This window comes from Poeciliopsis prolifica, unplaced genomic scaffold (genome assembly GCF_027474105.1).
Source record: "Poeciliopsis prolifica strain line A6 unplaced genomic scaffold, Auburn_PproV2 SCAFFOLD015, whole genome shotgun sequence".
In the NCBI taxonomy this organism is placed as follows: domain Eukaryota; kingdom Metazoa; phylum Chordata; class Actinopteri; order Cyprinodontiformes; family Poeciliidae; genus Poeciliopsis; species Poeciliopsis prolifica.
In genome coordinates this window covers 11,009,903-11,035,309 of record NW_026562390.1, presented here as the reverse complement: position 1 = coordinate 11,035,309, position 25,407 = coordinate 11,009,903, and the positions used below count along the sequence as shown (strand labels likewise).

The 25,407-nt window shown below is 39.3% G+C and overlaps 1 protein-coding gene across 4 annotated transcripts; it reads right to left on the bottom strand.

Annotated features, from left to right (window-relative positions):
- Window positions 1-3,917: 3,917 nt before the first annotated feature.
- On the bottom strand, window positions 3,918-24,194 carry prrc2b (proline-rich coiled-coil 2B). 4 transcript variants are annotated; one of them, XM_055040178.1, is made up of 31 exons: window positions 24,017-24,194; window positions 20,227-20,404; window positions 19,964-20,141; window positions 19,752-19,854; window positions 19,341-19,404; window positions 19,002-19,145; window positions 17,833-18,146; window positions 17,608-17,732; window positions 17,357-17,520; window positions 16,937-17,024; window positions 16,682-16,847; window positions 16,189-16,522; window positions 15,917-16,095; window positions 15,557-15,752; window positions 15,189-15,393; window positions 12,725-14,728; window positions 12,444-12,610; window positions 12,153-12,268; window positions 11,070-11,214; window positions 10,853-10,929; window positions 10,410-10,697; window positions 10,175-10,273; window positions 9,439-9,628; window positions 9,258-9,355; window positions 9,044-9,171; window positions 8,694-8,934; window positions 7,838-7,993; window positions 7,658-7,737; window positions 7,462-7,543; window positions 7,017-7,226; window positions 3,918-6,080 (listed from the first exon to the last, which is right to left on the bottom strand). In XM_055040178.1, the coding sequence occupies exons 2-31, from the start codon at window positions 20,339-20,341 to the stop codon at window positions 5,913-5,915; spliced, it is 6,624 nt and encodes a 2,207-aa protein (XP_054896153.1). In that variant the 5' UTR covers window positions 20,342-20,404; window positions 24,017-24,194; the 3' UTR covers window positions 3,918-5,912. The 4 variants fall into 4 exon arrangements, with proteins under 4 accessions (XP_054896153.1, XP_054896155.1, XP_054896154.1 ...); XM_055040180.1 differs by having other exon boundaries at window positions 12,444-12,607; XM_055040179.1 differs by having other exon boundaries at window positions 19,964-20,138.
- Window positions 24,195-25,407: the final 1,213 nt, after the last annotated feature.

Below are 25,407 nucleotides of genomic sequence, written 5' to 3'. Positions count from 1 at the left end.
AACAACAGCGCCCTCTTCTGCTTGAGCGCAGTAGTGCTTGTGTATGGCAAATCATTAGAACATATAATCGAGCACTAGTCCCATATAAGACATGAATGAGATTTCTCCGACAAAATGGCTTTCGTAATGAACGGAAATTTACTTAATAATATCAGTAGGATTATAGGTATCTATGTTTACTTCTTTTTAAACACACAATGTTTTATTTTTTTGTTTCTTGTATTGTTGTTGTGTTTATGTTCATTATTATTATTTATTTGTTGCTACAGTCTGTTTTTACCCTCAGATCTATCCCCAAGCCGAATACAATCTATATCTCCAAGGCAGCGTAGTCAGTTACTCGCCTATAACAATAGGTTTAAACATTTTTGTTTGTTTTGTTTATTGTATGTTTTATGACCGTACTTTCATTGCCAGTTTCATTACAATGCCAGTTACAGAAACCAACATCAAATTTCTAATTAGTACCCCAAAAATGTGCGAATTAAGTTGATTCTGATTCTTTGGTGCATCTATAAAATCTAGCTCCCTGCAACATTTTTAAACGTGAAATTCTGCTAGTACCAAACTTATCAAAAGTCTGTCATTTTATATGCGACCACAGACTCTTTGAGCCCCACCATATTTTATGACTGGGGTTTTAAAATATTGATGCTCTCTTAATCATAACTTCCATATAGGATCTCATTATAATTTGAAATTTTTAAAATTCAATTGTCTATTCCTCAGATTATGCAAGCTACAGTAGCAGTTGAAAGTAAACAGGACTGGACTTTTCCATAGAATATTGGACTTTTTCCATAGTCCAATACAACTGACTGCTAATAAGCTTTTGTTGTTGGTCTGATGTTCCTGTTTAGACCTTTCAGGTACAATTATGTTCCAATCAGCCTTTTATTCCATTGGCTCATTGATTACATGGGAAAGTTGATTGCCATACAACATGATAGTTTCTTATTTACAAGTGAGCATTACATCAGAAAGTGGGGAGAAAAAAAAACATAAAAACACATCTACTTATATCATTGCTACAAAATTATTCACAACAGTACGTATATTTATGAGCTGCATTCTGAACAAATCCAACAGAACATAATTTGGAAAAACTACTTGTTTTATTTTGTAGGATTAAACAGCAACATTTTCAGAAATCTCATATTCTTAAAGTGGGACATCGTTAACGTACAGCTAAAGACAGCAGCAATGGAAGTGCTCGTCGTAACCATATGCAGGTGCTCTTTTGGAAATTCAGGTATGCTACTTCTAGGCACACTGCCCTGCCTGCTTCAGCACACCTGATCTCTACTGACGACTGGTTAATAGGCTTTTGCTGAACTGTAATCATCCGAATCAGGCGTGTTAAAGCAGGGAAACACCTAAAGAAATGTAGCATGCCTCAAAGACCAGGGTAGGGAAACACTGTGCCGACTGATGAAGGCAGAGCTTTTTACTTTAAATAAAAAAATTTAAAAAAAGGGGGAAACTGTTTTTCTGAAAAAGCAGAGAGCCTAATGAAAATAATAGCTAAATCCTAATTCTACTTTTTGGATTACATTGGTCCCTTGGTGTGTAAAAGATTCAAGGTTCTCCTTCACCAATTACAGGACATTTCAGAGGCAGCATCGCTGTTACGCCGCATACGAACTGGGGACCAGCCGAACTCAGACAGAGCATCGTCCGCCTGCTGACGTCCCAGACGGAAACTTTGTCTTGAACCCCGTCTGGATGTCCACGCCCGAGGTTTTGGATTCATCTGGAGACATTGAGAGAGGTTCATAAATAAAAGAAGAAAAAGTACGATGCACCTGGCTGAAGCTGGATCTACAAGCAAGAACGTATTCACAGCATACAAGCTCCCAAAAAGAATGTAATAATCTGCTTCCTACCTGAACGAAAACAGCTGTGTTCATGTGAAGAGTCTCAACTCGATCAGATAGGTGATTTAACCATTCCAAATGGTCACTGATAGACTGGCTCAGATCACTGTTGCTCTACTTTAGGAGAGGGGAAAAAAAGCATCACATGGAATACAAACACAAATTTAGCTAGATTTATTTATTAAATATGAGGGTTGAAAGAAACGCACCCCAGACAAGTTGTCTTTCACTTCAACTGCAGCGAGACGAATGTGCTCAAGTTTGTCAATTTGTTCTTTCAGCCGATCGTCAAGCTCCTGCATCATCATCAGGCCCTCGTCCGCTCTGACAGAACCCTTAGTGGCCATCCTAGGGTCTGGGACAAATGACTGGTTATTTACAAAAATCACAACCTGTACTTTTCTTTTTTTTAAATGAAATTTTGCTGCCAAATTGTTGTATATCTAAATGGTATTTCTGAGCACATTCTGCTCAGAAATACATTGGCAAACATTTGACCTTATATTTCGTTAAACTCATTAACAAGTTAAAGAAGCGGCATAGCAACTCCAGAGAGTAGCAAGTTTCTTTAGTAAAAGACCTTTGCAAGAATATTTACTTGGGCAACATTTTTACGCTATTGAGAAGGACATTTTGCTATGTATGTATGTATGGATGGATGGATGGATGGATGGATGGATGGATGGATGGATGGATGACAGTGACCTTGAATCCGATACTGGTGGCTAGTAATGTGTCCCACCTGGATGTTTCAATGACATTAAACTTAATTTATGCTTCAGCTCCAAGTTCAAAATTAGAAAATGACCTTATACGAACCAAAAGCAGATGTTTAAAGCACAAAGAAAGTTTCCGGGTGAGGATGAATCTGATGGATGACCGTTTTGACGTAAAATGGTCACCAAAACACAAGATGGTGAAAACAAACTGGTCAGTGTCCCAAATCAACGAAGAAGTGTGTATTCAAAGCTTATGAGCTGCCGAGCTGTTCTTCTTACCGCTTACTTTGCAGCTGTTCTGAGGCTGCATCGGTCGTTCACCCACGACATCTCATTTTTAAACCCGTCGCTTTATTTGCACGAGCGGCGAAACATCAAACACACGTCGACAACCGCGAGGAAAATTAGATTGGATAAAAACCAAATTACCTTTTTGTTCCTGAGGTAAACACACTCAGAATGCCTGGAGGTAGATCACAAAGAATACAGGGGCTGCAGAAGAATCCCCCTTTTCCGCATTCCCGAAGGGAAAACTTTGGTCCTCCCGCCTACATGCCTCATGAACTCTTCAGAATAATTTTTTTATGGAAAAAAAAAAACGAGTATGTGAAAAATAGTATGAGCATGGACTACGTTAACCTAAGTACGGAATAATGAAATATCTTGGGACATATCAGAATAAAAGCTGGATTCATCATTTTCTTGTAAAAACAAAAAACACATTTGTTTCTCCTCACAATTTTTTGTTCAACCGCGTGGTGGCAGTGTTGCACCTATGACATGGTTCGCCGACCGGTATAAATAAATACAGAGGAAGACTCGGGGAAATAAGTCCCAGCAGAGCACGCACTCTCTCTAATAACCTGCAACGAAAAATGGCACTTCCTATTATGCGATTTTATTTTTTTTTTACAGCTGCTAAGAAACTGGATTAATATGTTTTCTGAGCCTGCCACATTGTCAGTAGTTCATATATTTTGTTTTTCGAACATAATTTCATTAAATTATGCAGATGACGTAATAAAAACTTGAAATTATAGCAAAAATTGGCACCGATCGGGGTTTTTTTTGTTGGCCGATTCCGATTGTAGGGAAAACACCCGCCATCAAAAAGCAACACTTCATGAATTTCAAAACGATGTTGGTGTTTTTCTGAACTTGTGAAGGGACTATTCAAAGCAAGTGACAGTGAATTTACAAGAATTGAACATCAATTCTTGCTTCCCACAAGTTATGGATGGAAAAAAAAAAAACTTACAATAAATGTGAAAAAATATAACTAAATAATATACAAAATATATAAGTTCATATCAACAATACATTTAAGAAATCACAACCGCTTTATTTTTCTTTCAAGAAGCTGTTTTTTTTTTTTAAATCAAGGGAAAGTACTGACCAAATATCTGAAAAGAGCGATAAAATGTCGAATGAGATGCAGTGGTCCTCTGACAAAAAAAAAAAAAAAAAGAACAATGTATCACTTAAGAACAAAAAATAGTCAGGGTAGCATCTTTCAGACATGATGAAAAAAAAAAAGGGTGAATTTTTTCAGATATCTATGAAAACACTCCAAGCCCAACAGATCCAAAGGAAAGCAGTTCATGTTAAGAACAGTGACTTGCTGAACATCAAATTCTTTATCGTGCCACAATGTTTAAAATGAAACGTGAGTTTTTGACCTGTCACCCCAGTTAATAAAGCATGACTGTACAGTTAAGTATGCATTTACATAAAAACCAGTGAAACATTGTCGTAAAGATAAACATTTTGTAGTGTCACGGAGCGTGGTGGTTACATCGAACCAGTGATGACATTGGTACAGAGTTCCAAAGTGCTGATTCTCACCTAAAAAAAAAACAAAAAAAAGAAAATAAAAACCTGTGAAATCCACGGAACAGCTGAGCTCACACACAAAACATTAAAAGAAGCAAAAAAGCCCAGGAAAGGCTTTACTTTCCTGCAGCAAGCAATGCTTGATGCCCCTTGCAGCAAGTTTAAAAATAGTCTAAAAGGCCCTCCTGTTTAGGTTTACAGTTAGATAAGGTTCAGAGACCAGATGCTAATTAATTGAACTGCTTCTTCACAATTCCCAACTGGGCTGTTCAACAGAATCTCAATTCTAGTTTAAGAAATATTTCCCAGAAGCCCAGAAAACTTCCCAGGAAAGTTCAGCTAATCCCCAGCCAGAGGAATGTAGAGAAAATAATCATTTCATGTAAACAAGCGAGTTCGTTATAACCAAAGCAAAGCAACAGGGAAGTTATTTCACCGAGCTATTGGAGGGTTTCTTACATGAACTTTGAGCCCTTCCATCCCTTTCTGAAAAATAATGTCGCCAGATGCTAGAAGAGTCCTGCAATGTCACACACGGTCAGCTCATCACATGCACACGCCGTTAATGTCAGCGACGTTTCCATGGAAGAAATAGGATTTTGTCAAAAGTCTGACCTCTTCCTTTGATTTCACAAATAGAGCAGAGTGAGCAACAAAATGCAAAAACCAAAGAACAGTTTTATGAAAAGAAGGGTTTCTTTCTTCTAACCTAAGCATTTCCGACAACTTCATGGGGTTTGTTATGTGCCTCCTTGGATGCAATTATGGGATGATGCACAATGTTAACATGCGAGAAATAAATGTATGTTTTTAAATAATGAATTAATAAAACAAGTATTTCACAGGTGGCTTGAACAGGTGGTCATGAAGGTAACCTTTATTTACTAGCAAACTCTGAAAGGAAATGACAAAAAAAAAAAAAGAAAAAGTGCCCCGCTGCATTTCAAAGTTGTTAAATAGGAAGTAACACTTTGCGTCTTACAGTAGGTTATGTTATCAAGTGTCCGGTCTGTTCTGTAGGGCTACAGTTCATATACAGGAAGCAAATACAGTTTGGCAAAACAGCATGAAAAGTGAACCATCTGAGTTAGCCGTCTTTCTTTTTCCACACTTACCAAGAAAAACACAAAACAAGTATATATATATATATATTTTTTTTCTTCCCCAAACCAATTTCTCCTTAAAAGGGTCTAATAATAAGTTAAAGTGGGACCTTGGAGAAATCAGCTTAAAAGATGGTCTGTGTTTATGTATAATATATATATATATTCATATTTATATATATATATGTATCTCTATAATTGGTGTGAAATAATAGTGTCCAGTTCTGGAAGTCCATGGTTAATTCATTGTAACTGCATGTTTGCCCCCGCTATGCTTCGGAGCCGTGGGATAATGAGGGTGTTTCAAAGGCTCGCACGTTTCGTGGAGGATCTTTGAGTTTGGCAGGCTTGGCGGTGATGAGGATCTTCAAGGTCCATTGTTATGCCTTGCCCTCTTCTACTTTGACAGCCTGGGGTTTAATGGCTCCAGTGCGTGCTGGCTTGGCTTGACCTGTGGAGGGTAAGGGTTCTTGGAGTTTGCTGGTCATGCCCCCTGGTGGTGATTTGCCCTCCCCCACCACTTTGCGCACTTCTCGCAATGCTTTGCTCTGCACAAGAAAAAAACAAAATCACAGTGATGTAACCTCTGCTCCTAATATAATTATTACTCAATAGCACAATGTCTCCTAAATGTAAAGGCCGCTTTATGTTAAGTGAATGTGTAATTTAACACATCTGGAGTTAAATGAGTTTTTCACCATTAAACTAACTTGGACAAAGCTTATGGTCAATATGAAATGATCCTGTACAAAATAAATGTATTTCTGTGAAATGGTGTGAGTCCCTGTTTAAAATTGTCCTAAAATATATGAAATCAGTCATATAATATAACTGTTAACTCATTAGTTTAATTATTAATGCATTAAATGGTCAATTTATTCAGATCTTGGAAGCATAAAAAACATCCTAAATGTTATTTAAATTTCCCAAAACTAAATCAAGAGCTATCCAACACCAATATCACAAAACAGAAATGTTGAAAGCCAGGAACTCAAACACAAAACACGTGAGTATTTCTCTACCGACAAAATAAATCTAGGATTTGGTTTAGTCAATCACAACTGACATGACAAATAAACTGTTCAGAAATTCTTCACCGCAAACCTAAAGTGAATCAAGGAGGTTTAATCAAAAGCAGGAACAAAAAAGCAGTTTAGATACAAAACGATATCTCATCAAATCTTAACCATGCACAAGCATTCCTTATATCAGATTATTACAAAAAAATATTTTAGATAGTAGCATTTAATTACAATTAAAGACATATTCTTACAAAGGGAGAAAGAGTTAAAACATTGAGCGCAGTCATATTAATAACTTAAGACAAGTTACTAGAATTAATATAAACAAGAAAATTATACCATGCTACTTAAAACTGGCCATTATTCCAGGTCAAAAGGAAGAAAAATACAAAAAGCATTGAGAACAGAGAGTAGAGAAAAAGAATTAAAATAAATTACCTATATTTATAGTGGGTGGCTCACCTTCATGCCATCCTCTGGCCCCTTGACTGTGGGCTCAGGGACTGAAGGAGGGGTGGAATGGGAGGGGTCGCGGCCGGGGTTAGGGTAAGTAGGGGAGCGAATGATGACGGGCTTGTTGACCTGCATGATAGGTCTCTGAATGGGGCTGGGGAAGGGGCCGGTGGTGGGGGGCCGCATGTGCATGACCATGCTGCCTTGAGCAGTCGATACCTGGTAATTATGAAAGAATGAGGGCAGGAAAAAAAATAGATTAGCAGTGGGAAATAAACAGCACATATTTACCACTTCATTAGAAAACTGCACACTCCAATGATCAGATTTCTCTATTCTGTATGTACTTTCATAATTTTAAATACAAAAAAATAACCTTTAGGACTGCCGAAGTTTAAAAAATATGATATGGACACAAAAGCATCTGAACAAAAACAGAAAAAAAAATACATACCTGCTGAGTAAAAAGAGTAGGCAGAGGTCCAACAGGCCCACCAGGACCAGAAGGCTTTCCACTGGGGCTTGCAGATCCAGGCCTGAACAAGAATAGATGCTTATTTAGAGCAATATGATGCAATATATATGCATTCTTAATTCTATCACAATAATTCAGTACAATAAGAATAAGAACAATAAAAACTTCTAATCACCTGTAAGAACCTCCAGATAAACCTGGGGAATGATTGGGCTTCTCAGAGAACTGGAATCCTTTCATTTCCATTTGTGAGCCCTGATGAAAACAACACAACAATAAAAAAAACGGTTAAAAGGCGATAAAAAAAGACAAAAATGAACAGAAGGATGCAAAACAAGAATCAAGAAAGACTCACCTCTCTGCTTCCTGTCATGACTGCAGCCTGGGAGCCTGGTGGTAGCATCCGGCGTGGCAGGTTCTGTCCCTGTTGCAGCTGGATGGACTGGGGAAGGATGAGGTGCTGCTGAGCTGAACCGTAACGCAGCTGCGATCCAGGAAGGGGCATCGTCACCTGGTGACATAAAACAATGGGCCATTTCATTAACAACAAAGCAAAGTTTTTACACGTCTTAAAAGTGAAGCTGCAGCACCTTGTGCATGTTTTCAGCTTACAATCACAAAACGCAGTGCATTTCATCCGACACGAATAGTGCATGACAAAATGGAAGAAAAATTATTTTTTATTATTATTTCTAAGTAAAGGTCCAAAAATGTTGGTGTGCTTGTATTTCTGACATCATGAGTAAATTCTATTGTGTTTTTTAGACCTTGTGATGTTTGTTCACTAATGTTGTCCAATAGACCTAATACTTCATACACTTTTCCACACAGTAAAATTCAGGCATTTTCAAGGTAAATTTTGAAACTTTTCCAGCACCACATCTTGGAGTTACAAAAAAATATTCGTCAGATTTTTTGCCATTTAGCAAATGCAAATGATTTGGTAATTCCAACTGATCTAAAACGCAAATTTGGTTTGATTTAACTTCATATAGCAAATGTTAGATTGCATTTTTATTTCTCTCTCAATGCATAACAACATCTGTAATTATACTGAGATTAAAATAAAACATAGGTGGACAATTTTTACTACCTTAAGATCTGAAGGCAACTGGTTAACTTTTTTTTAGTAGTATCAGAATAAAAGCAGGCGAATACAAATCCATGTTACGTCAAAATCTTAAATTCATTAAAAGTATATCTGAGTTCACCTGGATGAGTTGAGAGTCCATCAGTTGAGAGGAACCCATTCCAGGCCCCTGGTTCATCTGACCGTCGTAAACAAGCTGCTGGCTGCCGTTCAGAGGCTGGTAGTGTGAGCCCGACTGGGATTTCACCATATCTGATGGCTGCATGCCAGGAAAAGCAGAGTAAGGACCCTTAAGGGGGGCCCCACCAGACAGCACCATGGGGTTGGGCTGCGACAGGTTGGGGTGCATGTAAACCTGGGACCTGAACCGAGGAAGAAAGACGACCATCATCAAACTTGCACGGTATACCACAGAGAAGGTTATAATAAATAAATGAGTGGTGGTCAATGAAACGCTTCAGCTTCCAGTACCTGAAGGGGGGGATGGAGTTAAACATCTCTTGCGACTGAGAGACAGGCAGACCTCCACGAAGCCCCAGCTGAGCTTGAGCCTGAAGAGATGTGTGCAAAGAGATGGGAATCTGCTGAGCTGCTGCGGCCTGAATGGGTGAGAAAGTGCAACATTATAGCAATGTGTTGACGCGGAGGGTGTGTGTGTGTGTGGATTTGGTTTATTTTTTTTTACCTGTGGATAGGTCTGCTGCTGGGTCATGGTGGGAGGAACAAGGCGTGGCTGACTCGGAAACACATGACCGTCCATATACAACGGAGGAATAGGATTACCTACATTAAGGTGAGGAAGCACACAGTTCTGAGTTCAGTTCTGACTGAACCACTCGGGAATAATTAAACCTATTAAATCCTACCTTGCATGGACATGGAAGGTGCCACTGACGCAACAGGCATTGGAGGCATGGAAACCCCAAAAGAGCTGTAGCTGACTCCGGTGGATGACCCAGCACTGCAGGGAGGCTGAGCGCCTGAAGCATTACCACCGGGGGAGCCCTGCTCCGGGAGAGACTGCGAATTCTCCCAGGCTTTACGTGCCGACTCCATCTGCGGAGAAAAGAACCGAAGTAGAATTTCACACATAGCCTTTCTAGTATGAGCCAACAAATCTACATGGTGGAAATGGTACTGCAGAAACAGACAGATTTTTGCAATCAATGACTCCATGTATTGTTATGCTGATTAATCGTTTAAATAAATTGTCATGCTCTGCAGATATTTTTTTTTTTTAAATATCTGCAGATTGTCCTACACAATATTAGAAAAAAATTAAAAAGATGCAAATAAACAAATTGTCCCTTTTTAAAGCAAGGAAGTACATATTTTATTGCCTAAAATGTTATAACACGGCATTCCTTCAGCATACACTTGATCATTCGTAGCAAAATATTGCAAACATTGGTAGAAAATGACTGCTCTCAGTATGTTGCTCCAACAGAAAAGAGCTTTTTTGAGTGTGTATACTCCAGTTAATTAATCAGCAGAAAAATTGGTTGTTTCAATCCTCGATTCATTACAATTATTCCAATGAGTTGTTCCAGCCCCACAAAATATACACATTGCTTTGTCTTTACACAAATCAAATCGAGATACCTTGAGAGTGAGGTCAGCAGTGGGGAAGATGGTATTGAGGCTGATGCCAGGCTGCAGGTGGTTAGAACGCAGCATTGGGATGCTCTGATTTAGAGACGTCTGTTTTGGAAAAGTTTAGAATGAATTAATTTGCACCTTCATAAAAACATACACACAGAAAAAAAATTTCACAGTTGCACATTTTATTTTGCCTGTATTTCTCACTCTTTGATATGTAATGTGTCAAAATACTCACATCAGTGCTAAGCGTATCCTGAAGCTTGTTAACAGGATTGGAGACGGGTACTGGGGTAGAGCCTGGCGGCAGGCTGAAATCAGAATCTTTGGCACTGACACCGAACTCAATTGGAGGCACAGGAAGTACACTGTCCACATGGAGATCCACACCGTTGACTGGTGTTATCGGGCCACCTTCCAGTCTGTCCACACCTTCTGAGCCCTTGCGGTTCTTCAGGGAACGCTCATTCCCGATGGGTCCTGGTTTGTGCTGTTCTTTACTCTGTTCTGGACCAGCATCGGAATCCTGGTGGAGGAGGTGATGTTATATTTACATTTCTTTGAGTGAGATTTATCCTAAAAATGATCTATTAGTTGATAGCCACAAACACCAGAAACAACTAATTAACATTCTAATAACTGTATTCAAGAGCGGTAAACACAGAGTTGCATGCATGCTACCTCAGAGTTGGGTTCACTCCCAGTGTAGGACACCTGTTTAGTCCATGAGTCTCCCCCTGAAGACTGCACAGAGAGAGCTACAAAAGAAACAGGAAGACAGGAAATTATTGGCTAAGAATAAAAAATGCAATCACATTTTAACATTATTTTTGTTTCTTCGTTCAATATAATATTTGCCGATCAGATAAAAATATGATGGCAAACAAAAAAATATTACCTGAACTGTTGGTCTCCCAGATTTCTGTTCCGAGATTGTTCGGTGAAGAAATTGCTTCCTCCGTTTGCTCGAGGCTCATGCTTCCCTGCTTTTTGATGAAGCGTGGCGGTATCTTGGAAGAGGTCGTTCTGTTCTTGACCTGCACCTAACAAAAAGAAACAAAACAAAACAAAAAAAACTGAGGAAATTGTTTTAAGCTAGACATTACACTACATTTCAGCATAATACCTACTGTAGCAAAACTGATTTATTCTGCTTGTTTGTCTTTTCACAGACATACATTATAGGCACAAATAAGGAAGACAATTTTTCAGACTAGAATTCATGTATGTATTCTGCACTAAATCAGAGTGAATTTTAGATTTGTGGGCAATTTAGGGTTCAGTAACTACGAGTGTTATAGACAACTGGATCACTGGCTTGGGTCAATTATTCATAAAGTATATTTGATAATCAATTCTGCAAGATGCTTATAACAATACAGAGATTGCAAAAGAACAACATGTAAAATGCCTTTCTACAAATGTAACTTTTACATTACCTTACTGTAATCTTAAGAAGTTGTTAAAAAATGCTTACTATTAATATACATAGTAATTCAAGATGTATTAACAGACTGCTGAGAAAAACAGCAGACTGTTTTCCACAAATACACTTTAATCTCTGTCTTTGAAAAATAAATACTTAAGAGAGCAAGAAACTAATATGATGGTTTACAACACTGTGGGAGCTTCTAACGATTCTGGAGCAATCATCTGTGACAGGTGAGGGCATCTACTCCAGAGAGAATACATCCACTAGGGTGAATCTATGTTAACATCATTTTCAGAGTTATATGGGCACTTGTGTGGCCCACAAGTGCTTTCAACTTAATCTTCTCCTACTGGTAGAATGTTTTCACACAGATAAATGGTCTGCTCCACACTGATTGGACACATTGATGGAAAATTTACTTCTAAAACATTGTAGCCTAATTCACCAAAATATTTATTAACCAGTGACCATTTTCTCTTAAAAACAAACAAAAAAAAAACCTGTAATGTATTGTCCCCAACCATTTTTCTTAGCATATGTTTAACTTACAGAAGGACCCTGTTCTTTTCTCCGCCTTTCATCCTCCTGAGGACGTCGTTGCTTTTTCGACAAGGCATCCTGGTATCCATCTGGGTCCACGTTCTGTCCCACTGCATCAGCATCAACTATTAAAAGAGGTCGGCAGTCAATACAAAGGACAAGAAACTACTTCTGTTCATTAACACCTATGCTTTCTGTGTGTGAGAAACAAAGCAAAAGCAGACCATGGATCTGACCTAAAGGACAGCTTTAACAACTGTTGCTTTATTTCAATCAAAATAAGACAAAAATAAAACTCACTGGGGTAGCTGCTGAGTTCATATTGCGTGAGAGGTTCAACAATGTCCGTCTTGATCGATCCAGGTTTCATTTCTTTGTCTAATTTCTTCCCTGTAAGTTCACTGGGGTCCCTGTCCTCCGTTGGGGGTTCTAAGCTATAGACTGGACCAGTCTCATCTGGGCTCCTGCTGATGTATAAACAGAGGCAGTAAAGAAGTATTTTAACTGATGCCAGTGAATCAAAAATGTGAAAGGATTACATAAACCCATACAAAGGATGGTATAACTAGAATTCGCCTCACCTCTTGCAAGATGTCCCTCCGTTCTGCCAACTGTCACTCCTGTTAGACGAAGAAGTGGCGGGATTTTCAGGTGTGCGTACCATCTTGCTTGCTTCTAGCAGGGAAGGCTCTCCTTTTCTGTTCTGTCTTTCGACCAGCGGTCTCTGACTAGAGAAGCTTCTCTTTGAAAGCTCCCTCTTCTCACTGGAGCCGGGTTCACTGTGACCAGAGTCTGAGGGAATGTCAGCATGTCCCTGCACAGCTAGATTCCCACTGCCACCTTGCTTCCCTCTCCAGTCACCAAAGTCGCTGTTTTCTGATCCTGTATCCCATTCTTCAGTCTGTCCATACTGGCTGGAGCGTCCTGAGAAGTGACCACTGGGCCAGTGGTCATCTCCGCTACCTTTGGGGCGTGTAGGCCAGGGATTTGCAAAGTCTCCATTGACGTACTCATCACTCGTCCACTGGTTTGAACCGGGTTCCCGTTCTTGTCGTAAGCGTCGGAAACGGGGAGGCTTGTCTTGACGTGGGGGACGCCGCCGTCTTAGCATCTGTCTGTCAGGGTTGTCGTTCTCAAAGTAGTATTCTCCTTCACGGTCCTCACCACCATTTTCTGTGAAAGAGCCTGAAAATTTCTGAGTGTACTTGAGAGCATCGCGTTCCACTGGAGGTCTGCGTGAATACGCAACCTCAGCTCCAGGTCCATAACCGTTCTCTTGCATCGAGCTACTGTTGCTGTTGAACTGGGGTCCCCGGCCCCTCCAGGAAGATATGTCCCTCGACCCTCCAAAGGTTCGATTGTAACTGTTAGTTGTATTCAGTCTGGGGGGCAGAACACGACCTCCAAAGCCCCTCATTCTTGCCTTTTCTCTATTATCTGAGGCTGTCTGTTCATCGGTGTACACCTTGTTGGACCTCCAAGAGTCTCTATCGGCCTTACGAACCTCACCGGACTCTGTGTAACCTTCTCTGTTTTCCGCTTCCTTCTGGCGCCGCCTCTTGGGAAGTTCTTCATACTCCGATGCTTCGCTCAAGGTCTCACTGACATTTCGTCTGCGAGGTTTGCCTCTCTGGAACTCGTCAACCTTCAAGAGGTCTCTGGGTGGTCCTCGACCTCTAGCAGGTCTCGGAGCACCACCGCTGTTGTTGTTATACGCTCCTCTGAGGTTATCCCCACCTCGGCCACCACGGGTTCCACCTCTGGAACTAAATTCCCTGAAGCCTCGACTGCGACCTCTACCTCCTCCTCTGATGGAACTAAACGCTTGTTCTTCATCGATGAATATCCAGTTATTGCGCCGGGGGGCCTGAGGATCTCGGTTATTTTCCTGGCCCTCTCTAAGTAACTGGCTCCTGCCACTGCCCAGGTGGGTTTCCTTAGGGAAGTCATCACTGTGGGTGCTAAGAGGCCGATCCGTTTTGCTAAGAACCGGTGACTGCCGCAACCTCTCCTCAGGCTGTTTCTCAACAACAGGTGATGCTGGACGCCTGTTACTGGCAGGCTGATTATCTTTCTTCAAATCATAAACATTAGTGAGAACTTCCTTCTCCAGACGATAGGGGACAGGCTTCTCTTCAGGTTCAGGTTTCGGCTTTTCATTTTCCTTGTCTTCCAATTTGAGAGCCTTAAGGACAGGCTTCTTGATGGGCCCAGTTCTACGAATCAATGTCCGACCACTCGTCTCAGATGTCTGGTTGACGCTATTGCTAGAACTAGCTTCGGGCCACTGGCTTGGTGAACTGAGGCCTCCTCCATCTCTTTTCCAATTGTCCTTGGACCCATCTAAGGTGTCATAAGAGTCAAGAGCATCTTTCAGGTGTTTGTCTCTTGGGTCTTGCTTTGCGCCTTCACTCTTCTGGCAGAGGTTTTGAGCGGTGGTAAGAAGGTCAGTGTCATGGTGTTTGCGTTCTTTATCAGAGTCTCGGCTATAGTAAGCATTATGGGTATGATCGTCACTATTATGAGTCAAACTCTGATTGGTCCCATCTTCAAAAGAGTCCCGTTGTGCAGGGGCAATATGACCTCTATAAAAAAAAAGGGGGGGACGAAAGCAAGCAAAATCAGTAATCACTTTTATCTTTTTAATTAGAAAGAAGGTTCTTACTGTGATTCTGTTATTTAGTTTTCCAGATTCAAATTGTCATTATATTGTCATTAAGCATTTGTAGCCCATTTTTGAAGGAGTGAGGGAGGAATTGATGCATGGACCAACAAACCGATAGCTGGTAAAGGCAAATATTTTTTCAACTAGTATTTTGCTTTTAATATGTCTATATCCTGAAAATACTTAAATCTAATCCATTTGAAAACTGTGTAGCAGTTTTCTTTCGAACTTTTAATATATTTTTTAAGCCCGATCAAACATAGAAGACCAGTTATTTCTACCTTGACAGTTTTCTAAAAATTACACGGTCCTCCTTTATTAATTTTAGCAATTTAAAATGTACATGTTATATGTTATTTTTTTTAAACGCATAAACTAACCTTTGCCCTGTCAGATCACTATCAGAAGTTTCATGCTGTCTCTGATAGGGTGGAGTGAAGCTGCGTAGAGGGTAGCCATCTTGATTCCAAACTGGGTAAGGCTCAGTAGACGGTGCCCGTCTCTCTTGGTGTAGGTTGGAATGACATCCCTCATCAGAGCTAGGACTGTTCAGGTGGTCTTGATGCACAATGGGTTTTACCATTCCTGATACAGCAATGAAAAAGTTTAAATACATTTTTAGTATAGTTGCAATTGCTTGTGAGGTTCTTCTAAAGTTCAGTGACCAATAGCTAATTTTACAACATTGCTTATTCATCACACAACATAGATTTCTAAACTAGATTTCTAAATAGATTTATTTGTTTACCTGAAGACTGAATAGAACCAGGGTAGTAGTCCACTGGGGAGCGGCCTTGTGTCATGCGTGGATCCATGAATGGTGGCATCATCATCCAGCGGGGATCAAACCCAAGCACATGTTGGGGATAATAGCCCCGCTGGCTATGACTTGAGCTTGAGGGATGACTGGACTGCTGCCAATGCTGCATTTTGGAGGCTTGTTCCTACAGAGTGTGCAGAGCATACAAAAAGTTGAGAAATGTTCCAAGCATTAAAGTTTTTCAAAGTCTGATGAATTCTCTGCCAAAATAAGACTGAGAAAAGAAAAAAAATCTCTTCATGAAAGGAAAATATTTTATTACTCAATGGAGATAAATCTGTTTCGGACCTGCTGCTGGTGGTGCTGTTGCTGCTTTTGAAAGCGGGGTGGAACTGGTTTGGACGCTTGGCGTCCACTGTAGTCATCTGAAGGGGAAGAAAGTTCCGGGCCATCATCATCACTGCTAAGATGGTGCTCTTCACGATAGCTATGGCCAAAGGAGTTGACTGGCAGACACTCGCTTCCTTCTGCAGATCATCAAATGACAAGACAATCCTCAACACCTGATAACCTTTTGTGATTTTTTTTTTTTTAATTTGGATTTTTTTTGTTTGTTCCACCTTTTGTGCTATACTGCCAGTTTTCATTATGGCCTTTACTGTGTTCCCGGTTAGGAGAAAGTGGGGCTTCTTTCCCCTCGGCCTCCTTCGGAATATCTTCCGTCTTTGATGCAGGTCTTTCAGACTTCCCAAACTTCTCGTCTAACTTTTTGAGTTTCTCAGCACAGGCAGCTAGTCGCTCTTCCCGAGCACGCCTCTCCTCCTCCTCTCGCCGTCTCCGGGCTCTCTCAACAGCCTCGGATACTTCAGGGGACACGTATTTTGCCCTGGCTGGTGCTTGACTCTGAGACCGCTGGTGATCGTCTGAGTCAGTTGGTGGTTCGCTGTGGTTTTTCTGCAGGGCAGAAACAGTTGAAAGTACATAATTTGGGCTTCCTTGTTTTTCTACATTTGACTCGAATTACGACAAAAGTCTAAAAAAATAAGATCACACAGAATGAATCTCAAAAGAGTTACATCAAAGTAGGAGAGATGCCATATTGTGAGTCATTACCTGACTATCAGTAGAGAGATATCTGCTGATGGGTTTCCTATGGGACTCATGGTGATGTTGGGAAGAATAATTGTCATCTGCGCCCTCCTGAGAGTAAGGTGCTTCTCCTGAACTAAGAGAGGACTGGCAGTCTCGCTGGTTTTCTTTCTTTCTCTCCCACTCAGCCCTAAGATACAAAAGTTTAACCAAAAACATATGAATAAGGTTGTGGCTATGCATCAGAGCAATACGAAGCAATGGAGCAAGAGCTCTTACCACATTTTATTTTTATCGCTACAGGAGTGTTCTTCTTCATCATCACTGAACTTGAGCTTCTCGCTGTAGTCAACTTCTTCGTGAAGACCTGAAGGGAAAAGTAAAGCAAGAAAAAAAGCAACAATGTCAGATCATTTATGACACGTCAACAATTTTAATTAATATCAAGTGTACATTAATTGTTTAGAATTGATGTCAAGCAGTTCGAATAAAAGAGACGATGATTTTGTACAACTAAAAGTTCTGTATCCAACTTTTAGTTTTGTCTAGATGATTGCTCTTAATGCAGCATAAGACCGAGTGGTTTTTAGGATACTAAACATTGTAAATCATAAACAAGAATCTATTTCACAGAGAGGATAATTACACCTCCAACAAAAGGAAAAACAACAGCATTATATTAGTAGAAGAAATACTGACCGGCCCATCCGTCCTCACAATCGTTGTCGAGGTCATCCAGATCCTTTAGGTCCTCTGGGTTAATAATGGCTGGACGCGCTGGTCTGTCGCTGGGCCTGCGGATGGGCTGAGAAGAAAGACGAGGAGGAGCACGGACAAAGCGGTTCTCTCTTCTTAAATCGCCGCTGTAATCACAGTTTGAAAAATATATAATTAACAACAGCTCATCTAGTTTAAAGAAATAATCTTTACAGTTTACATATTGTACTTACTTGACAAGTTCAGGTTTGGCATAGCTTGGTCTAAAAGTGGGCTTGCTGTCAAATCGTGCTGTGGTTGCTGCGCTGGTAGTAACATTGTCAGCAGTTGGCGTTTCACGCGCCTCTTTCGCACACATCTGAAAATGTCAAATTGAATATGTTGCGTCAGCTGTAAACCAAGTTCTTTGTGAGTCTGTCCACGAAAGCCTATAAAGCTGAGGACAAAAAAGCACTTACAAATGCAGGCAACATGTCGTGGTAGACAGCGGTTGAAGTGTGATGAAGTTGATACTGGAGGGCAGTAGGGACGGCTGGTCTGCGGACTGGCTGGGCGGGTCTGAGGGAAGGCTCCTTGGGGTCGAGGCTCGGTGACTGAGCGGTCACTGCGGTAGCAGAGGTGGTGCCGGTGGCAGAGGAAGGGTGCGATGAGGCCGGCGGAGAGCCAGTCTCACCCAGGGCAGTGGTCTTACCCTCAGGATCTGCTGGCAGGCTGAGGGTGAGGGAGGAGGGCTGAAGGTTCCTGCCACCACCTTCCCTCCAACTCGTCACATCTTCAAAGCAAGATAAAACCAGAGAGGTTTTTTTGGTTGTCGCTTCACCCTCAAAGTCAAAAACAACATGATGTTTCTGATGTGACACCTTAGGATAATATTGTTACATAGAGTCATCTATTTCTGAAATGTTCACATATCGATGTCTAAACTTGAAAAAGCGGTCATTTATTTACAGGTAAACAAAAAGAAAAATACCTTGTCCTTACATAGAAGATAAAAAACAGATGTGCATTTTATTCCAAGTGTTATTACAAATTATTACACCCAACCTCTATAATTAGTATTTGGACGTCCAAACAGCCTGCTGTAGGACTCATTGAAACGTTTCAGGGATATTGGAAACTTATTTTAGAATGTTGTAGTTTGTTTGGACTATCAGACATGGGAATGTTGGTAAATGAATGTTCTCCACTTTCCAAGCAGTGGAAAGCTGAGTTCAAAATTATTTTAAAACCTCCATAGGTCTCGCATTAGACTCATGAGTTTCCACATTAAACTTTTGAATCTTCATGTAGAAGCCGACTTCAGAACGAAGCCTCTATTCATCAAGTTGAAATAATAGTCTGATCAGGATCTTTTCTTTCTGTAGGTTTACCATCTTTGTTTAAGTGATGCCATTTTAGGAGAGATGTCCTTGCTTACCAAGATATATTTTTTGTAGGGTTTTTGAAAGGATTTATTGGCTCGATCCAAACTCCATCTTGGACTTTATGAGCCCAAGATGGAGTTTTAAATGCGGGTCTGTAGACCCTTAAGAGGGTCTACAGGCAAAAATGTCCCAATTTTTGAAAATAGTAATTCACAGCATTGCTTTCCTCAATACATAAGTTTGTAAGTAAGAGCTAGACGTACTCTGAGGGCGGAGGCTTGGTCCGGGCCCATACGACGGATCGAAGCCGCTTCTTTCCTTGCCAACTCTGTCCTGTTCTCCAGCTGCCTTCAGGGTGGGAAATTCCTCGTGAGAGAAGGGCTGAAGTCGGTTTAAGGCCCTTGAACCTGAAGTTATGCAAAAAACATGTATCAACACAACTCAGCTTTATAGATTTCATGGATGAATGTTTAACAGGAAATGTGACATAAATCTTTAACTGCTGACTTCTTCTGGTGTGAAGGACACACCAGAAGTGACGTGAAAATTAAAGCACATCACTTTAATTTACATATATGACTAGGTAAAATTACTCTGCTCACCATCTTGCTCTACTGCCTTTCCATTTAGCTGGGCCCATTGCTTTGGTCCACCTGTGTTTGTGTTCTGTGAAAAGAATGAAATTAACTTGTTGGCCCAAATATTGATGACTTTGGCAAGGCAAAGATAGAACATCCTGGAGTCTAAACATCAACCTCTTCTATACAACATCTCATTTTTCCCAAAAAGTAGGAACTTTGAAATGACATTGTGGCTACATTTTATAGGAATTTTACGAGGAGGATTATTGAAATCCCAGTAACCGGAGATATTCCAGTTGATGTTTCTGATATTGAACTCAAAGTTCCTAAGTATAAATGAACTCAGAGAATCAACCTGTGCAAAAGAAAAAAAAAACAATGTAGGAGCTAAAGCAGTTGGTATCAGTTTAAAAGAAAGATAATCAGCCGTGCCTCCTGGTTGGCTACTGGTGAGGACTTCTGAAGATTGGAGACAGATTTCTGTAAAGCCTGCTGCGGCTGCGACTCCGGCAGCAGTGGCGTAGATGCACTGGAACTAAAAGGCAAAAACAGAAAAGAACAGTGTTAAAATTCAAGGTGACATCTGCTTATGATTTGCTTGACACATGGTGATTAGAATTGCTTGCAACTTTTTGCCCATGTACCTCTTTTGATCGGTTTGTTCCTGCTTGTTCGCCCATCCTGTACCGTCTTTGGGCACTATAATCACGTTGGGATCGTTTCCTTTGTTTTCAGACTTTAGACTAGGCAGGTGAGCAGGTGGGGGCATACGCCGGGCTGTTGCCACTTTGCCAAGACTCTGCAAGCCATGTCGCGTAACTACTAGGAGAGAGAGCAAGACCAGATTAAGAAATATAAGATTAAAGACAGCTGAGCTGAGAAAAGAAAAACGTGCACACGAACCTACCTGTATTTTTCTGAGATTCTATTGATTTTCCCTTGTACTTGTCAAATAGGCTGAGTGAGGAATACTTGCTTTTCCCATCCTTGGACTTGGTTAATTGCCCCAAACGATCGGACATTTCGATGTAATGTCATCGAGTATGAAAATTTTTCTTTGCGCCTCTTCCCAGTGCCTTCTGATTCTGCAAAGAATTATATAAAGAAATTCATATTTTATATATATATATATATATATATATATATATATATATATATATATATATATATATATACATATACATATATATATACATATATATATATATATATATATATATGTGTGTGTGTGTGTGTGTGTCAAATTTTAAACTTTTTAAATATAGAATATTTTCAAACATTGAATAAAATTTCACTTAGGCTGCAGTCACACTGCCACCTGAAGTGACCGAATTCAGTTTTGTTTTTTTTTTTGTCAAATTGGATTTTATGTGCTAAGGCCGTTCGCATTTCCAAATACATGTAACCTGTATGTGTTCTCCAGTGTGAATAGGCAAAAACATTTTCCAGAAATGTGGAATTCTTATTGTAATCCATCATGGTTGTTGATTCTCTAACCGCTTGCACATATCAAGACAGAGAATAGTGATGTTTGTTGAGTATCAGTGACGTTCAGTTCGGATGAATGTGACCTGGCCGTTAGGTCGCATTCGAAAATAATCTGACCTGTGTTGTTCAGAATGTCATGAATAGATCAGATACAGGTCGCATTATGTAAAAAAAAATAAATAAAAAAATGGAATTGGGTCATTTCAGGCTACAGTGTGAACGCAGCCTTTGACTCCGGTTTGTATTCACCGGCCCATCATGTTTGACACGTAGTTGGTGTCAGATTGATGCCAGTTTGAAAAAGTAGAAGGAGCACACTGGAAAAAAACAAAACAAAAAAACAACATCTAAGTAGGTATGGGTGCATCCCTTGAATCCCATGCATGACATTTGATGTAGACTTTGCCAATTTACTTCAAAACATAACACTGGTCTATGCAGACTTTTGTAGTAATTTGAATGAAAAAACAGCTTAATAGGTGACAAGTGTTGGTTCAGGCCAGCTTTTGTATTACTTTCATAAATTTATGATTCACAGCATGTGAAACGTATAACAAGAATAATGCTGACACAGAGTTACTGTACAGAACAGCAGCACCTGTGTTACAAACTCAAGATCCCAGACTTTTTAGCAATATCTGAACAGAACCAAAAAATCAGTGTAAATCCCAGGTATTGAAAGAGCACAGACATAAGCAATGTGTCTTTCTGCAGCTCCATACAATGTCAAATTGCAAGTTGAATACCTTTGTTACCTACACCAGATTTAATGGCTGATATATTAAAATTTCTCCAAAAAGGTTAGAAAAATGGCAGTAATGGAAAACAATATCAAAAGTATGTTATCCTGATAATATGCAGCTTTGAACACGACAAACAAGATGTGCTGCAATTGACTGCAACTCAAGCGTTCCTCTTAGTTCAGTGCTTCACAATAAACTATTTGTCATGCATTTGTTTAAATTGTTTAAACTGAAATAAAGCTTTCAACCCAGTTACTATTATTGGGGGCTTTATGGGTGTTTACTATGTGTAGTTCAGAGTATTGGTAAAGGATGTGGGAGCAGGGAATCGTTTAGGTTTTACTTGATTATTATTGATACAGATATTTCTGTATCAATAGCCACATCAACTTTTATTTCTTGGAATAGTAGATATAACTCAAGAACAAGTATAGGATATATCACACTGATTGTAAACACTTCTTTTCCCCTGAAAATATTTATAAGGCCCAGGCATTCGTCTCAACTCAGATTTCACTTCTAAACACAAAATCAGCAAAAAAAACAACAAAGAAAGCCTATTATTGTGTTACATTTAATCTTTTTAGTTTTTGTTCATTAAAGGTACTTTGCAAGTGATTTGACAATCAGGAACTTATTATTGGACAAAAGTAATTGTTTTCTGTGGTTTTTTGAATTAATTTTTTGTTTTGGTATTTTTTGCAGAGTTGACAGAATGCCCATTTTGAAACAGCCACATTCACAGTGTTAATTTTCAACTGCTCAATTTAACTTTGTATCATCCAGAGATAAGAATGTCTTGAACATTTTCCCGAAAACATAAATATCTGTATCAAAATACTGCTTTGAAATAAAATATCTAGACACCTACAAAATATGTGTCACAAAAGTAATTGCAACATGTTTAAAAGAACACATAAGACACTTAAACACAAAGCAAACACATTGACTTCCAATCAGACCACACCATACAGATTCGCAGATGTCACACTTATCTTAACAGATTCAGCATAAATTAAAAATGTGATCTGTCTAGAAGAGCAGTGACATACAGATTATTCACAATACGGACATATCTACTTTTGATAGAAAAGTAAATTATTAATCAATGTATCATTTCAATATGTGGTCTGAGAAAAGCAAGAATCCTGATACCTTTCAGCAACTCGTATTTACTTTTACCTACAATACAACTCGTGAACATAAACTATATGTATTAGATCATGAAATGCATCAGAAAAAATGAGATAAAAATTTGTGAAAACATCTAATGCTAATATAAACAAAGGTTTATATTAGCACTTTGTAGGACACTGAAATATTCGTTATCCAGCTGTAAACATAACGGGACACGATGGCATTTAATCCGAGAATTAGTCAATAACGTGTTGGAGGCCACCCGAGACTGGACTCCGCATAGGCGTTTCACTCTGACTTAAAACGAAGTACATCCATCCGCAAAGAACTTCAATTGTACATTTATGAATGGATAAATGGCGGTTATTTCTCCGACGAAATATTGCACATTTTATTTTACAAAAAAGTATCTACAAATACCAAATTTCAAGCTAGCAGCTGCTTCATTTTTGTACATTAGAAACTTCAAAGCTAACACTTTAGATCCAAAAACATATAATTTCACATTTAGAAATCACGTAAGCGCATACCAGAATGCACTACAGCATAATGAATCATAATAACTCCGCTTAAGCAATTCGTATCGACTTGTCAGTTGTTTAGCTGAAAGCTAGTACTAATGCTAATGCTAGCATTGAAATCTGACAACAAACACTTAGCTGGGAAAAGCCCGAACAATAATTTTTTTAAGAATAATATTATATTGAATTATAACCTCAACAAATAAGATGGTATGATATCTAAATATGACACTTAAAATCGATAAGAATATTTAATGTGTAACCGCTAACCTTGGATATGGTATTCTGACGGCTAAATCAGAAACCCTATGTAAACATCAAATGCTAGCGAGTGTCTCTTGTAGCTTTATTTTTTATTGCAGTTCCATCAATTTTACTGTAACTCTGTTGTCTTTGGTTGCATTTATTTTTATAAAGACGAAAAGAGCAGACATTTTGCCTCAGCTAACTGCCTTCGACAGCCGAAGCTTGTTGGAGGAAAACTAGCGAAACGACAATCCCGTTAAACTTCCAGCGTACTGCTGCAAAGCCAACCCCATACAGGCCAGAAATTTGACAGTGCATTTCAGTTCGAGAACATATAATTTAATGTGGATTTTTAGTTTTAGTCACTGTGAAGCCCTTGTGTCGAAGTAATAATTTTCAACCTTTGCTGGGCTTTTTGAACGGGCTGTAGACGGCGACGGGGAATGTAGGACAAGGCGATTAAAAATGGCTGCTGCCCAGAACAAAGCAACCATAAAACTGAGCAGCCGAGAAAAAAAATACGAGGCAGACAATTTGACACAACTCCGAATTTCGGACTCACCGGATTAAACAATTTAAGAATGTCTTCTGCTCAGTGACAGTGATATAGTTCCACAAAACGTTGTCTATTCGGAGGATGGATTGCGATTGTAAAGCTCAATCTTCATAGGTTGAACCGATCGTAGAGTTGTTGCTGGGGTCCTACCCGGCCTGAGAATGAAGAACACAGTGCAGGCTGGATTGACTCGGCTAACATCGGCGTACGTAAACGAGGCGAGTTCAGCGGTTGCCACCTGCTGGTCAAATTTAATCATTACACAAACATCCAACGAATTATTAAAAAAAAAAGAAAAAACAGGATCAAAATTAAAAGTTCATGCTTGATCAAATGATAAAAGGCTTCATGAAAACAATTTTTTAAGTAATTCAAGCACTACTGTGACCTCTATTTAACAGCACAAATTCTCCGAAGCTAATACTTTTTTTTTTTTTTTACCAAAGCGTATTAATAGCTTAAACACTAATGTTTGAGCAGAAGTGCGGGTAGTTTGAAGAGTAAGAGAAGCTATTACTTTCTTATCATGTGCAACATGAGATAAATATATAATAATTTAATGAACAGACTTTGATGTAAAATCAGACTCATTATAGATTTAGTTTGTCTTTGATAAACATTTTTTTTTAAAAAAGCAGATATATGTCATGGTGAGTTTTCGTATTTGTTTCCGCCCCCCACCCTCATCATTTTCTACAGGCTGGAATATAAAGCTATCTGACAACATTGCATTCAGATAGCTTTGCCAAAATCGTATTATTATTATTATTATTATTATTATTATTATTATTATTATTATATTATTATTATTATTATTATTATTTATTTTATTTATTTTATTTATTTTTTCAGCCAGCAATGACATTTTTTGACACAAAAACAACTGCCACTGTCCTCCAGAGGGCACTCTCCTCCAACCAGCAAAATTATAATTTATCTGGAAGCTGTGCTGGTATCTAAAACTCAGCTTTTGAAAACACACAAGGAGTTTTTATCAAACTGTTGTATTTTCATGGATCATATGTAACAGAGGTCTGAAGTTATCATTGGGGATGCTCACGAAGGCTTGCGAAAATATGGCAAAATAATTTAATAGTAACCATAATAACATGCACTGAGCTGCAGATGCGATATATGAGGTATGAGGCACCTAAAGATTGTTGAGTCTTAATCTAACTGAAACACAGCTCAAAATTAGGAGAAAGACACAACAGATGGGCATGTGGGGTCTGTGAACACTGACTGCATGCACATGGCCGATACAGTCCAGAGGCACAATATTTTTGTTGTACGCCAGGCAAGCCTAAAGGCCTTGATTTTGAAGGAATGACTCTTGCACATGTTCAGAAGCAAACCATTCTGTTGATACAGAGCTGCAAAAATTCTGGCATTTTAGA

What these genes read in the sequence shown, in the direction of transcription:
- prrc2b (XM_055040178.1), bottom strand. Translation starts at nt 20,341, where the DNA reads ATGTCCGATCGTTTGGGGCAATTAACCAAGTCCAAGGATGGGAAAAGC. An exon ending in GGAGGGACATCTTGCAAGAG is followed by an intron (nt 12,611 to 12,724) that starts GTGAGGCGAATT and finishes TTTATACATCAG; the next exon opens with CAGGAGCCCAGATGAGACTG. An exon ending in CTGGGAGACCAACAGTTCAG is followed by an intron (nt 10,930 to 11,069) that starts GTAATATTTTTT and finishes TTTCTTTTGTAG; the next exon opens with CTCTCTCTGTGCAGTCTTCA.